Here is a 16,407-nt window from a genome sequence, read left to right on the forward strand (position 1 = left end):
TTGGCCATGTTTAGAGAGGAAGTGCACACGGCATACTGATAAGAGAGGCCTGGCACTGCAGGGACGCACACTGTCACCGAACGCCAACTGTAAGAAATAAAAACTGGCAGTATGACGAAGGGAAAAAAAACTAGAAAACACACATCCAGTGAGGATTTCGCCTGGTTTTAATTGCTATGGGTTCCCAACACTCCGCGGCACATTTGGGAGTTTGTATATGTGTGTTTGAGGGTAAACACGCATGCATGAGTGCGCTGGGGGAGGTATATAATAGGTGTATTCATCTGCCAAATAAAAATTTCAGCAGCTCTTGCTGCTGCAGCTCACGGATGAGGGGAGGAGGATGGTTACATAGATACATCAGACCAACACTGGCTGGCTTCTTCTTATTAAAAATCATATTTCAGCTGCTTCTGTGAGCCGCTACCTTTAAAGGGAAGCTGGAGTCTGGCTTCAGTGGACAGATTTCGTGTCTGATTGTGGTTTAAATGCTGGTTCAAAGGAAGAGGAAGCAAATTCTGATCATCTTTACGGATTCACAGGTTGAAAAACTGAAGGTACAGATTAGTGGTTGGTCTTTCTCGGGTGTCCACTGGCCTACTGGATCTCATATCTGCATTTTCTATCACCACAGTAATTGTCAAATATATATACGAGAATGCAAATACAGTGAGGCACAGATCAATGTAAACATGCTGTCAACATAAGCAATACAACAACATCAAAATCAAATAGGTGGTAAACAGCTAATCGGTTATCAGTTAATTGCTTCTCTGTAATTGCCTTAATTAGCCAACGTGACTTTACCAAAACATCCAGTAAGCAATAAAAGAGTCAATATTAGAACTCGTGCTGAAACTATATTGTCAAGAAAATGAACACATTTGATTAAATGTAAAACTATTTTCAGCCTTTATTCCCGTTTTAAATCGTTTCAGACTGGATGTGTGTCGGTTTTGGACAGTTGGTTTGTACAAAACGGTACTTTGGCTTCAGGAACTGATTGTCATGGACTATTTTCTGACATTTTATAAACTAAATGACTGATTTGTAGTGAAAATGATTACTAGTCCAAGTATAACATTTAGACTGTCCAATCCACTGCTTTGGCATGGTGGTGATTATTATATCTTATTGTTCCCTACATATATATTGGACTCAAATGTTCCCACAATGCATACAGTGCACATACAGAGAAAAAACAGGCAAACTGATGATTGAACGGCCTGAATAGTGTCCAAAATTGACAAATTGGTGTTTGAAGGCACGATCATAACAAAGACTAGTCTGTGTGGTCTTCTACTTCCTTATGAAGTGTAGTTCTGACTAGTGACCGTTTCAGACACACGTAAAACCCATCAATGGTTTAATATAAGTTGTGGTAATAAACATATTATGTTGGGGAATAATCGTGCGACTTGAACGTCTATTTGAATCTGAAAATATGATTAAAAATCCTCAAAAATCAGAGCAGTCAGACGCACACGTCCACTTTGCTCCCCACATAATCAAGTCAAGTCTTTATTACAGTTCTCCCTCAGGCAAGTCATCACAGCACATCTTGATTTTAAGACCAGGGCACATTAATTTTACGGTTATATTTTAACATTTCAACATGCCGCCGCCTCCTCCCTCCAGGTGCTTCAGGCACAAAAGAAAAAAAGGGTAGAGCAGATTGAAGGAGAGGGATGGAGAGAGGGATGGAGTCACATGTGTAAATGTTGGAGAGGAGGAATAACACTTGAGCTCCGCTAACAGACCTGAGGAAAGGAGGAGGAGGAGGAGGAGGGGAGGGAGGGATTGGAGTGTACCAAGGGATGTGAAGACATGATCTACATATTCAACATTTTGAGTCCCATCAAGGGAAAAATCCACACTTTGATGCTCAGATATGTCTACATCCATCTGCAGCCATTCTGTGAGACACATTCTGTTCTTTAGCTCAAAGGTGTTTGAACGGCAGCGTTCGGCCTCAGGTAGCAGATGGAGAGGCTGGAGACTGTGATGGTGGCAGCGGAGTCAAAGGTCTCCAGTTAAGGAGAGCTGAGAAACTGCACTACCAAATTAAAAGTCCTGTGACGCCTTTGATTTGTGATCAATAGGGACGACAGTGGATGTAGAAACGTCTCTCTGTGCATCTTCTACAGAGGATTTGTCCGTGTTTTCACAGAAACCTTTACTGCATTTTAACTGGACGATCCAGGATTACATTTAGCTGCAAATACCTCAAGAACTGACTACAACCAGGAACTAAACACTTTAACTATCAGTAAATTACTTCTGGTTGATGATGCACATGTGAAGAACCGTGAAAATGAGTTGGATTAATCTGCAGATAGCAGAATAAACAAGACGAGAGCAGCTAACATGACGACAATGCTGCTAACATGCTGATGTTTGGCAGGTGTGGGGCTCTGTTATAATCACATAAGTGCAAGAACACATGCAGAGCGGTAGGCATCGGGCACCTCCGAGCACCCGCCAGCCTACGAAGTGTTTAATTTAGATTAATGTATTTATATCTCAAGCCGTATTCTGTCACTGTGTGTAATGGCGGCAGATTGACATTGTGCCTTCTTGTTCTCAGATCTATATTCTCACACATTTTGGCATTGCACTGCATTTGAATGAACCTCCCACTTGCTCGGCCCTCTCCTCCCACCTGTGCACCAGGCACTCTGCCCTCAGCACGCAGAGCAGCGAGGTGGACTTCGAGGTCGCACCGGTTGTTGTGCTGCGTCGAAAAACAGGGGCCCACAACGTTTAACGTATCCTCTGCTCTGGTTTTAGTCTGCTAACGTTTCGGGATTTGCACTGAACACTTGACAACATTTGAGCCGAACAACCACAGAACCACCAAAGTAATCAGGCCAACAACAACTGCTTTTTTTTTAAAGACGCAGTTTGTTCCTGGAAAAGTCGTCCCAGGAACGAGTGTACAGCACCGAGGCCACTGAAGCTTTCAGACTGCAAGCAGCCCTCAATGATTTGCCAATACATCATTAAAAACTCTTCACTGTGTTTTGGAGCCACGATGATGTGACACAAGAACTCAGCTGATTATCGCTGTGCTGCAGATGTACTATGATGTATTTGCTACTTGATTATTCCTTTTTGTGCCGATGTACAATGCCACACTACTTCTACCTTTGCCATTTAAAGAGGACAGTAATTGTTCATTATTGTCAGGTAAACTAAAGCACAGGTCATCTGAACAATCAATGCTGATTTTTCATGCCTCTGCTGAGCACCGTCTCCATTTGAGACAAGAAATAGGTCACACAGCTGCTCAATTATGCTTAATTTTAGCTCTACAACGCCCAGTTTAACTAGCTGTTAATCAGATTGATGTTAACTCCGTCGCCCACTGCTCTCTGTAGCTGTCTGATTGGACTGGCTGCCAGGCTCCATCAGGACTGAAATCTCACTGTGAAAACGGAGCCTTTAAGAGTTTTTGCGAGACTCCACACTGCAGCGTGCAGTCCATCAGCTGGATCGGTTTCCTGATTAAAAACACGACGGCTTTCTTTTTGACGTGCATCTCCTCCTCTGTTTGCTTCCCTCTCATCTTCTTCCTCCCTCTCTCGCTCCTGTGTCTCAGAGATAGGGAGCGGCAGAGTGGCGAGCTGGATTGGACGCGGCCACATCCACACCAAAGTCAGGTTGTTTGGCTGAAGACCTTTGTCCTCACTGTAACATTTCTTCTTACTGTCGACTTACTCGTCTCTCTAAATACTTTTAATTCTTTAAAACTGGGTCACAGATACAATAATTCCATTTTTCTTTAAAAGGCTCAGTTAACAGCTTTAGCTTTTATCAAATGTTACTGTAACAAAAAGAAGTAGCACATTTGTTGGGGTCTACTTTCAGCAGCGGATGAATCCACATTTGGGGCTCTAGGAAGTATTAGTGGCAGCAGGATGGTTTAAGTGGAAATAAACTACAGAGTAGTAACACATAAACACATAATAGTATTAGTTTAGATAGTTTGATGACTGTAGCAGGATGATATTATATCACCAGACATGTGCTTGAAGCCCCTTCCTGCTCCTTTAGTGATCACAGATGCAGTTTCACCGACAAAACTCCCAATTAATTGTTCTCACTTGCACATTTTTTCCGTTTCTGTTGCCGCACAACAACAACAATCATTTTCAGATACTAAATGCTACCAAACAAACACACAAACATCCTTTACATGCTCAGATGGCTGTGATCAGCTAAACTGACACGTGAAAGTGAGTGATCGCCGTGTGTGTGTGTGTGTGTGTGTGTGTGTGTGTTAGAGAAAGTTTACTGGTAGAGAGTGTTCGGTTGTATCCGGGCAGTTTTACACAGTATCATCTTTAGACACATTGAGAGGCCTGTGTTTTCAGATGTGCAGACGGCCGAACTAGAGAGTAAAATATACATTTTTATGTTTATCTGGCTTAGTGTCATTATAGTCTCAGAGGGGGGGAGGATAAAGAGATAAGGAAGTGAGTCAGGCAGCAGCATTTTAACACAGGGAAGGAAAGAAGAGAGGACGGGGAAGCAGGGAAGAGATGTGTAGGCAAAAAAAGGGGGGATGGGGAGGAATCTGGGAATCTTTTAAGCTTGGTTTTAATCTGGGGCGCCGCCAGAACGGGAGAGAGGAGGCAGAGAGGGAGAGAGGGACTGGGCATTACATGCTACACTACACAGAGAGGTCACCACGTCGCCTGGAGGGCTGGGATGCAGAGAGGGGAGAGAGAGAGAGAGAGAGAAAGGAGAGAGAGAGAGGGAGGAAGAGGAAACTGGAAGAGGGATGATGGAGGAAGGAAGAGGAGGAGGAGGAGGAGGAGACGAATGACAGACTGTCAGGTGCAGGGGAGTGATGGAGTGCAGAAGAAACAAGAGGGGGAAGAGTGTTTGTGTGTGTGTGTGTGTGTGTGTGTGTGTGTGGGGGTGAGAGATTTCAACTTGATGTCCTCTCCATGTCATCGTCATCCTCCTCCCTGTGACGCTGCAGCGCTCAGGGCAGCTTTTGCTGACTCGCCACTCGCTCGCTCGCCTCCAGGAGCAATAGGGAGATACACACTGCCCTCCCACCTCCCACCTCCCACCTCCTCTCCCCTCCGTGTGCCCACGGGGAGCGTTGGCATCACTCGCCTCGCGGGTGCAGGATTCTCTAAGAGAGATCAAAGGGATGCCCTTGATGGAGAGCGTGCGGGGCAGGAGCAGCTCAGTGGGGCATGTCGCCTCCGTGTGGCCGCCTGCACAAACTGCAACTCAGACAAAGATAAAGGAAACTAGTTCAAAACCAATTACCTGGTTTCTGTTCTCCGTCTCTTCAGGGAATAAAGTTCAGCAGCCTAAAGAGAAATACATTAATAACGGGTATTCAAAAAAAATCCCATTAGAGGTTTTTCTTTATTTAGAAAAAAATTTCAAGCGAGCTGGCCGCCCTTGGAGGGAGGCTTTACAAACAAGTGAATGAAAAGAATTCCCCTCATGGTATCAGAAATCCTTGAGCAGGGGCCTTTAAAAGAAAAGGTTTGCAAATGTTTTCACAGTTGATGCCGTGGTATTATTTATGGCACTGTAGCAATGTTCCCAAATGATGAATAACACGAGCTCGTGACCGGAATGCCTTTCAAGCTGGAACACGCTCGGACTGACGTTTTAATTTTCTACATGTACAGGTAGAACTGAAAAATGTAAAGCCCCACTAACTAACTAACCAGAGGATTTTACTGAAGCTGTAGATAATAGATGGTGGCTTCAGCTCCATCACCCTGATTAAAAGGTGGAGTGGACTTTTCTGTGCAACTGTTTTATTCATTCAACCCAGATTTTTAAAGGATCCAGAGGATGTTTTAGTTCAGAGGATTTTTCATGGCACATTTACAGCAGCAGGCGGCTGGTTTCAGCACACAAGTTCTGATAAACGTACCGCAGACTACCTGAAGAGTCAAGAGTCATATTTGACATTAGTTAGCTGAGACCAAAAACAGCTTCAATTCAGACAGAAACATGACTCCACATGAACACTTATCTTCCTCTGAGTCTGCTGGATGTGTAAATCGGCAACTGTGTGCAACTTTATCAGGCGGTGATGTGTTTTTCAAGCTGCTGTGGAGCTCTGTGGTCGACGCTGCCTCTCAGAAAGGACATTTATATCCAACTAATTTGCAATAACAGATATGTTTGGATGAAAACTTCTGTTTTATTTGTTCCTGTAACTGAAGTGTTTTGGTTGTTTAATACCGGAAAAGTAACATCGACTTGCAGCTTGCTTATATGTTATTAACATGGATCTAAAACCAGCGTCTTTCCCTAAACATAACCCATGTTTTCTTGTCTAAACCTCGTCCTAACCCCCCCTGAACACCTCAGAGAACTTGCATGTGGTACAAAAACATTTCCTGGGAACATAATCTGTTTACCAGGGAAACACGTCAGCGGTACATGTCATTCCTTGTGAACAGGGTTGCTTCAGTTCTAATCATGAAGGCTTTAATATTTCTGCTTTCTCTCATTAGGCTACATGTCAAAAGAGTCATTTTTGAGTATATCGATATTTAACTAACGCTTCCCATCACATAAACCTGCTATTGTTATAGTAGCTTGTTTTCCAAAGTGTGTAGTAATTAATAATTTATCAGTTGCTCTCTTGTTCTCCTCCTGATGAACGGAGGAAGAATCCATGTTCGCTTAGACACGTCTATTTTTTTTCCCACAGTTGATTCATAATTTGATCAAAGAGAGAAAAATGATGCGCCAGTGGGCTCACGTTTATAATATTTGTAGGCTGTTAAATGTACATTTTAATGCAACTCGATGGTGATTGTGTGCGATTGATTGACGAGTCCAGACTTCAACTGCTACTCTGAAGCAGCCTGTATTCAAACACTGATGTTAAAGTGTGTTAAATCAGAGGATATTAAACTTTAAGTACAAAATAAACATATTTACAAAAAAAAAAAATCACAAATATAAGCAAAGATTCACTGAGGACTGTGACTGGGTGGCCGCTGATGAACCCCCCCCTCAGGAATCTCCTGTCCTGCTTCCTCATCACATGAGAACAAAAAGAAAATCCAATGCATCCTTTTTCTGATCCACAAGGTGCTTTTGAAAATACCCTCTGCTAAAAAGGTGCTAATTGGAGTCATGGCTCTCATTTCCATGGCTACCTGCTACACTTGGCTTTAATCGCTGCTGTAATTACGGCTTTTAGCTTCTTCACATCTAAAACTGCAGCCTGAATGTGGCCTCCAGGTCTGCCTCCTTCTGAGCTGCAGCTCATCTGAAATCTACCCTCAGAAACACTTGTCGTGCGTTTATTGTAGACAAAGTTAACCTCCTGTCTGCCAGTTAGACCTATCAGACAGTGATATGAATCACTGCCATCTTCACAGAAAACCACCCAAAGAGGTGGATTCAGGTGTTCGGCTGATTGGATCCCTGCTCGAGTTGAAGGTGGGTGACAAATATATGAGGCTGCCAAACATTTGACTGTACGAATAAGGATGATGGTTAACCTTTTCATGCACAGAGGTCACTTCAGTGTGCAGCTCTTCAGAAGCTGTTTTCTTGTATATGCATGAGTTTTGATGGCGTAGCTGCACATCAGCCGCTACAGTGAAGCTACTACATCATCTCATCCGCTCAGAGTGAAGCCAAGATGGCCGTCAGACAGCCAGAAACACCAAGGTGCTAATTTCTTTCTGGTCAAACCTTCTAGAAAAAGAGACCTGTGCAGGTAAGAAAAATACAGTGACATCAAGTAACATCTAAGGAGTCATGCAATTGCTAAATTTTCCATGTATTGATTTTATATTGGGAGGAAATTATGATTAATCACATGTCCACTGAAGTGTACATCATGCATCACTGGCTGTATTTCAACTAGTGGACATGTAAATATATCTTTATAAAATTTGAAAACCTTGTTTTTCAGCCTAAAGATGAATAAAAACACTTCCTGACTGAGGTTCTCATAATTCATGCATGAAAGGGTTAATATCACTACTTCTTTGCTTCTGAGTGCATTTTATTTACCTTCTGCCTTTAACTGGAGTCAGACATGTGAAAGTTTATGCTCAACAGCACACAAAGCCCTTAAAAGTCCCACAATAATTCTTAAAAAGCCCAGCGTGCATGGCACCTTCTGCTAAAATCCACTCGTGCAATGCTTTAAAGTATATACGTCATATACGTCAACCATTAAAAGGGAACTGTGCTGATATTCATCCAGCTTTGCATCATTACAATGTAGGTAGTTTATGCAGATAACCAATGTTTAACTTCCCATCCATGCAGCACCTCCAGCTCCCTGCTCAGTTAAAGCTTCCCCATCTCTAAGCTGACGCACCTGCAGTTTGTAGTCCTGCATTTTCTGTCCGCTCAACGTGAGAAAACCATTAAAAAAAAAAAACAAGTTCTTGAGAGCTCTTTCCGGCCACCTCCATCAAAAACAACACCACCAAAGAAGAAGAAAGTGACCTAAAATAACCTCTCTGTGTTCCTACACAGTCGAAACAGAGGAGAAAACAAATGGTTTAAGTGGAACGTAAATTTATTGTTCGAAACATCTCCTGTGTAACATTTCTCTGCCCTCACAGCAGCAGAGAAGCAACTTGTCGGTGTGACAGTGAACAGTGATATATGAGATAAAAACCTAAAAATAGCCCGAGCAGACTGCAGGGACGCTGTTTTTATAGTTCATCATGTTACCTGTTAGACTCCAGGTTTGATACGACCTATATGGAGATGTGTTCTTCACACTGACTGATTAAGAAGCTTCATCTTTTTTCATCTTTTTCATTTTTGCATCATACATGCTTTTAGTTTTGTACATTTTGCCTTAAATTGTTGGTCTGCATTTAGACAAACGAATGAATAAATGAGTGACTTAACATTGTATTTAATTTAATTTGAATATGCTGATTATGTGGAGCAGTGAGGGAGCAACAGATTAGATGAGATCACACTCACAGATTAGAGAAACGAACATAGACTGTATAAAGAAGTGGACTTAGTTTACAGATGTGAAAAGTGAAGCCGAGTGCAGAAGCGCCCTCAACCTCCATTCTTTCTAATGACCAGCAAGAAGTGGTCCAAATGTATGTATGATAAAATGATCCTCGCTTGATTTATCAGCTCAGTGAACATTTTCCCGATGAGTTTCTGCTCTCAGTCTCTAGTTTACAGTCTTCTTCAGCACAGCAGGACGTTCGTTTGGTAAATTATGGTCCCATAAAGGGCTAGTTTGTGATTAAACCCAATTAGAGGCAGTGGAATCAACTTCGCTTCCGGCTCCAAAAAAAGCAAGATGGCGACGCTCATGAAGCCAAACTCGAAGCTTCAAAATGGCGGCCTGCAAACCAGTGGGTGGCGTCACAACGGCTTCCTCCACTTCTTATAGACAGTCTATGGGAATAACACACACACACACACACACACACACACCTCACAGCCAGCCGGTGGAGGAGAAGTCCCGCCTCAGCTGCTGAGTCTCCGCCTCTGTGAGCGGCTGAAGAGGTGATCGACAGGCGCCGCCGTGGTAACCAAACCACTCCATCGCTTGCTTGAGGGCGGGAACTCCCAACTTTCTGGTCACCTAGCAACACAGACCTCTAATCAGCCTCCACACAAACCCCCCCCCCCGAACAGAAACCAGCAGTGTGGTTTCAAAATCAGACATGTTTACTATTTACGATCTATACTTGGCTGCTAAGCAACATCCGGACCGTGTGTCACTGGATATTCGATAGAAGTTGGATATTCATGCGTGTGGAGGTGTTTGCGTGGTAGACTGATGCTGGCAGGGCTCTGACATTTAACGCACCTTAACAGACACACATTTGTAGCCTGAAGCAAAAATAATTCAGTGCCGTCTCTTCAAACTTCACCTCGGAGGACAAACAGCACACAACTCTGACATTTGACTTTGTGGTGTTGTGAAGTGCGAGCCCTCTTCTCATCCGTGTCCGTCTCAGTTTCATAGACTGCAGAAGTTACCTCAGGACCAAAACACACGTCTTCTCCTTGACATCAACCGTTTTGAACAGTCTTTTCATCTTTCTTACAAAAGATCCATCCTTATCCATCGTGTTGTCTCAGGATTTTTCTAATTATGCAGTTGTTTCGTTTCCAACAGTACTAGAAAAAGAATAAAATACTCAAAGCTCAATCTAAATGGATGTAAACATTCTGGTTTTGCATCATATTTATATTCATGAGAGTTGTTTTAATTTTCTTCTTTTTTATGCATTACTGATATAAAAGTATATAAATATATACACTACTCACAAAAAGTTAAGGATATTCGACTTTCAGGTGAAATTTATGGAAAATGTAAAAAGTGAATGCTACAGTGATATTATATCATGAAAGTAGGGCATTTAAGTAGAAGCATGCAATGGTAATTTCCTCATTTTAAACAATTTATTGAAAGAAAATCTACCAACAGTGGTAGGTATACCACAACAAAACATTTTCAGTGTCTCAATAAATTGGGACGTGGCCAAAGGACGTCCACTCCTCTCCTTTCTGTGACTCTTCCAGTCTCTGTATCACTGTTCCAACCTCCTGATGACACTCTGTGACCCTCTAAGCTCAGTGAACACCTCCGTCTGAGGACTTCCTGTTTGAAGCCTCCAGTGTTGAGGTGCTGCTGATCAACTGTTAGGTGTCGTCTTGGTCTCATGATGTCAGAATGTGAACAGCAGGATGAGGAGGACTGTTTAAATACCAATTCTAACTGAAGCAGGAAATGTATTGGTGGATTCATGGATCAAACCTGTTGTGAATGTTGCTGTTAAGCTTCTTGTTAGAGAACAGCAGCTGGTGCAGAAAGTACTGAGACACTGAACAGTTGGACATGTGCATTCAAAGGTTTAGAGAAGGTCACATTAAGTTCACCTGGAAAGGTTAGAATGCATTTTAGGTTCATCCTGAAATTTCACCCGAAAGCCGAATATCCCTGACTTTTAGTGAGTAGTGTGTGTAAGAGAGAAGTTGCCTTGTATTCAATGCAAACTGGACTCAATAAAAACATTTCTCAGAGGTCGATATGATCTGAGATTTTTGCAGCCAATGAATCTTAAAGAACAGAAATCTTGATGTAAAAGAACCCTGCAGTTTTTAGCCCAAAACAATTGTGCTTTGTCTTTAGGTTTAATACAACCAGAGAGATTATTTTGGGCTCCGGATCAGTTCTGCATCTAAGAAATGTGACTAAACCTCCAGTCTGTCGCTGTTTTGTGGGAGCGTGTCTCTGAGGAGCGTTTGCTCTGCGAGGCGGTGGATAAAAGCGTCCACTGTGCAGCAGATGGTACTCACGGCGGCGTTGGGCTCGATCAGGCGCTGCTGCAGGACTCTGGCTTCCTCCCAGCGACCGGACACACACAGACGCTCCAACTCACACAGCTCCCGGCCCAGAACGTTAGCCAGCGCACACACTCCGCCGACTGCACCTTGATACCGAGATCACAAGGGAGAGATACAACAGATTTCATTCCTCCATTCTTGCCTCTTTCCTTTCAGTTTTGTCTTCTTTTATTCAGTGATATTCACTGTTATACAACGACATGTTCATGACCTTTAGAGGCTCAACATCTTCTCCTTGTGATACGATTTCTCAATACAAATGGAAAAAAAAAGAAGCACTGGCGGCTTTGTGAGGACCAAAGCGGTGGACTGGCCATCACTGCCATGCTGCCGCCATGGTTTAGGACATAAAGATCTGTTTGAGCTCCGTCAGCCTGAATCCTAAAGCGGAGCTGCAGCAGAACATCTCATCTTCACTGTCTGTGTCTATGAGGAAGCTCATAGACAGGAAGGACTATAAGCTTTGTCCAGAGATGACTGGACATACCAGCATTAAACCTGTTTTCCAGATTTTGCTAAACAATTAACTGATCCAGCTTTGAAGGGTTGTGCTCTTTGGTTTCACACTGATGTTCGGTCGAAGGAGCCGATCTGAGAAATCACACATTTGATCAGTTTGCTGCACGCAATCACTCATCTCAGCCCTTAGAGCCGAATGTTTGACTATCAAATGTTCCACTCGCTAATCAGGCACGCTGCGCTAAAACATTAGCATGCATCACACCAAAGTAGCTGACAAGAAGCACTCGAGTTATCCAGAGAGTCTCTGCGACCAACAGAGAACCGTGTTATCCTCCAGCTGGAGTTTCCACATGACAAGGTGTGGACAGAATTCAGTGTTCAAACAACTGCAGATAAAACAGAACAAAAAAGGACCAAGGAATGTTTTCTGCCTGATTCTAAGATGAACATCTATTCCTCCTGCAAAGAGCCGTCCGTCACTCTCCTGGTTTTACATTTCAGCTGTCAGCACACAGACATAAATTATTTACTGTCAACAGACAGCATTTTTGAGGTACAAGTCCAGCCTTCCCTCCTATTATTTTCCTTTCCTGACAGTTCAGCAGGCAGCAGCGCCTCTTATGATGTCTGTTTTTTTATTTGCAGAGTTAGATAGGCTACCTATACATTTTCCCAGGCAACAAGATACCATGGCCTTTCAGTGTGACATCTCATTGTCTGTGTCTGGTGGAGGAGAAAAGCAGAGAGTCAGCCTCCGTCCGTGGCCTTGGAGTTGTTGCTGTTGTGGGGAGACGAGCCGGCGGCTGCTGATGGGTGGATTTTCTGTCTGATATGTTTCTGTGACCCGCCGCCGCGCAGATCACACGGCTGACAGCAGCTTACCTAACGCCGCTGACTGACAGGCGACCGGCCCCGCCTCCTCGCCGCACTGTGAGTGAAAAAGCTCGTAAACGGAGACGCCATCTGACTCAAAATGTCCGGGAGAGTGGAAGAACAGTGAGGCAGATCTCTGCCAATAACACATGGAAGTAAACACAGTCACACTAATTAGATAATGGTCATAATCAATCAACCATTTAACATGTAACACTTTTATATACATAAAATACATCTTTGATCAGTAGATCCTTGAGATGAATTAGGCATTTTAACATATTTTGGGTTTGAAATGATGTGAAATGGGGCACAGCCTGCAATGGACGCCCACTAAAAGAGCTTGTTTGATCCACTGACAGGCTCAGAGTGTTATTCTAAGTGTGTGGCAGCATCATGGAAAGGATCCCTACAGAGAGAGACCTGGAAGATCCTTTTGGTTTAACCACAAACAGCACACACACCAGACTCCATTCATAAAAACAGGGATTTTACCACACACAACACAGAGTTGCTGGTGCAGCGCTGCCTCAATCCTTGACACTTTATGTGGACATACTTTGATTTGGTTGAAAACTACTTGTACCGTCAGACCGCTTACGAAGTTGGGAGAGAACATATTTCTACGGGAACAGTTGGGAAATGCACATTTGTTATGTGATGAAATTGAAACCGAGCCATGTTATGTTTGTCATGCTGAAGGGCAATTAGCTTAGCTTATCTTAGCTTAGCTTAGCATAGAGACATGTTAGCAAGCTCAGGCATGTTCAACTGCTGAGCAATGAACAATATCACAAAATGGCATAAAAATGGCATTAACACTGATAACACAAGAGACAATCCGGAGATTGTGAATATTCTGGATATTCTGGATCTGAGAACTTTCATTTGAGAGCCAACAGAAGTAGATGTGAGTGAAAGGCCTCAACTTTCCAACGAAGGCTCGTTCTCGTGAGACTCTGCGAGGTTTTGCTCGACGGACTGAGCAGACGGCCCCGCCCCTTTCAGCATCACCGCGTGGGATGCTGAGAGCTCGGACTCAGACATCGAAACTTGAACTCGCACTCACAGCATGGACACATTATCATATCAGTCACTCGCTGGCATTAGCTTGCTCTGCATTAGCCATGTCAGTCACACACACACACACACACACACAGCCAATTACTCCCATATTTCAGTTATGGAGATAAGAACATGTCAGAGATGAAAGATCAGAGAGCTGTGGGAGTGAGTGTGTGTTAGTGTGTTGCAGTGAGAGAACATGACTCATTAGGTTCCTGAGCATCATATTGATGCCTACCCCCTAACGTGTTATCTAATCCAGGCTTACAGTACAGCTGTACGTGGCCGACATACCAAGATGGCTGAAGACATCCCCTCCATAACGCTGCCGTGAAAGGTTGCGGAGCTTTAATGATTTACTGCAACTTCAAATGAAAGATCACATGCGTCCCCGCAGGATGAGAGAACTCTGCTAAACTTGGACTGATTAGAAAAACTCCACAGTCCAGATAAGAACAGAGCATTCGCTCCTGAAAAGGTGACATTTTGGACATGAAAGGAAAAAGACTTTTAGTGTGAAAGCAGAACCGGACAATGACAGCGACGCGCTGTAAGGTGGCTTCTCGTTGAGTTGGTAGTGTGAATGTTTAAGGCCTGAACCTCTAAAGGGAGGTGTCCTCAACCGGCTCCTCTTAACAAGAAGGACCAGTGGCTTCACCCCGAGCTCGTCACATCACCTCCAAGGCTGAGCACAGCCACTGTACGGAGGAAACTCGCTTTGGATCTGCCAATCCACAGCTCATGACCTTGGCGAAGGTCGGAACACGTCAATCTAAAGCCGTGCCAAACAGCAAGAGTGTAATTGCAAAAACACACAATTTCCTTTCAACAACATCAATATTTCCTTATTTTTTCCGTCTTCCAGCTCCATCTGGTGACCACACTGTTCATGAATTCAATGCTTTTCATCATCCAGGTCTAAAATCAGGTTTTTAAGAGCTCCTAATTTTAACTGCAGACACAATAACATAACTTCAGCAAATTAATTTAAGTTAGACTAATTGTACTTTGTGATGGATTAAACTATCTCAAGTAATTTCCACGCTTTCGCTAATTGATTTTTATAATGAAATGAAATTGAACCATAAAAGCTGGTAGGGAGGCAGGCAATCAATCTAAAAATTAGGACATGTTCAGGACATGGAGGCTGTGCGGCTCACTATCAGGATGATGTCCCTAACATTTTGCACATTCAGTACATGGTGACATACAATCGCTCCAGAGAGAGCCGCTCTGTTCATCTGGAGCGTGAGCGAAATCTGAAACAACTACAGGAAGTGAGCCCAAAGCGCCGGGGTTTATGGGTAGAGAGAGGTTGACATCTGATAGCCAGCAGTTTCCTGTAGGCGACCGGCTATCAAAACACCAACAAAAAAAGATGTTTGTGAATCATGTGGTTGTTTCCTTACACTTGTAATTGTGCAGCGAGAGTGTGAAGTGAAAGATATAGAGACAGACAGCATAGACAACTTTGGCTGGATGAAAAGAAAACAGTAGGGGAGATCACAGGCTGCGGGATGTGAAGGCTACCGACCTCTTCCTGTGAGGAACAACAGCGCTGTTAGTCCTGCTTTTGGGCTTCTTACCGACACAATAGGCGGCCATGAGAAACCCTGCTGAGCCTGCCAGCACCTGGAAATCCTGCGTTTTGGTTTTGTGAACAATCAGGCCGATCCGTGTGATCTGAGGAATAAAAAAGAAAGAGAGAGAAGAAGGTGAAAAAAAAATCTTTCATTGTCGTCACTCCTCCCTGCTGTCAGGACTAATATCTGGTGTCATTTTTTTTTTTTAATCCCAGGAGAGGTTGTCACAAGAGATGACGACAAAGCCAACATCTCACAAGGTAAACAAATCGCTCAAATTGAGACGAGCATCGACTCTTCACATGGTGGTTTTGGAAGGAAGGGAACCTTCAAGATCCCAAACAGGAGAAGAGGGAGGAGGAGGAGGAAGAGGAAGAGAGAAAACAGACAAGTCCCAAGTGACAAAAAAAAAAAAAATCAGGAATCATCTTCAAAAGAGGAAGAGGAGGGGGAGGAGGAGGAGGAGGATGGGACAGGCTCATGAATAATTGATAAGCTCCCTATTTTGTTTTGCCTCTTTTAATTCTCTTTTGTCAATCCGGATGTGAGGCTCGAATCCAAATAAACCTGAAATGTTCAAAGCGAGCGTAAGACGACTCCGCGGCTGATCTGCACATGAAGCTGAAAACTCCACAGGGAAAACCTGCAGCCTCCGGTTTCAGTCTCCAGCGCTGTTACCGAGGGGAGGGTCTATTTTTAACTGCAGGGTGCCAATCGGTTTTCTCCATATCAGTCATTTCAAACTTGCAGGACTGTAATTGATCAGTCAGTCAATCAGGTTATAGGAGCTCACGCTGGTCTCCTGAAAGCTTGAGCACTCTGGCTATTTTGATACAGCTCCCCGGTGGGAAAATAACATCGCAGCGAGAGCACTGTCTGCCCCGGTGACAGAAAAACACTCATTAGCTTTATTTTTTTAAGTCTCATTATTGTCCTTAGCAGGCAGTGTGTGACTCAAAGAGCGCTGGGGAACATAACCCTCTACTGGAGATCGGCGGCATCCAGCAACATTTCCTTTGGCCTCGAGGCGACAATGTGTAACATGGGTATAAAACACCAGGAAAAC

At 43.6% G+C, this 16,407-nt stretch overlaps 1 protein-coding gene across 2 annotated transcripts in view; it reads right to left on the reverse strand.

Moving 5' to 3' along the window:
• hoga1 (4-hydroxy-2-oxoglutarate aldolase 1) overlaps positions 1 to 16,407 on the reverse strand; it is a 199,544-nt gene that overhangs the window by 174,215 nt on the left and 8,922 nt on the right. Inside the window, exons 5-7 of one of the 2 annotated variants that reach the window (XM_070828512.1) lie at positions 15,345 to 15,441; positions 11,311 to 11,444; positions 9,436 to 9,586 (exon numbers count right to left, since the gene is read on the reverse strand). In XM_070828512.1, the coding sequence (XP_070684613.1) occupies positions 9,437 to 9,586; positions 11,311 to 11,444; positions 15,345 to 15,441 (381 nt within the window). In that variant the 3' untranslated portion in view covers position 9,436. Of the gene's footprint in view, positions 1 to 8,524; positions 9,587 to 11,310; positions 11,445 to 15,344; positions 15,442 to 16,407 lie in introns of those variants that run through there. The other variant, XM_070828511.1, reaches the window with a different exon arrangement.

This window comes from Pempheris klunzingeri, chromosome 3, assembly GCF_042242105.1.
Source record: "Pempheris klunzingeri isolate RE-2024b chromosome 3, fPemKlu1.hap1, whole genome shotgun sequence".
Taxonomy (NCBI): domain Eukaryota; kingdom Metazoa; phylum Chordata; class Actinopteri; order Acropomatiformes; family Pempheridae; genus Pempheris; species Pempheris klunzingeri.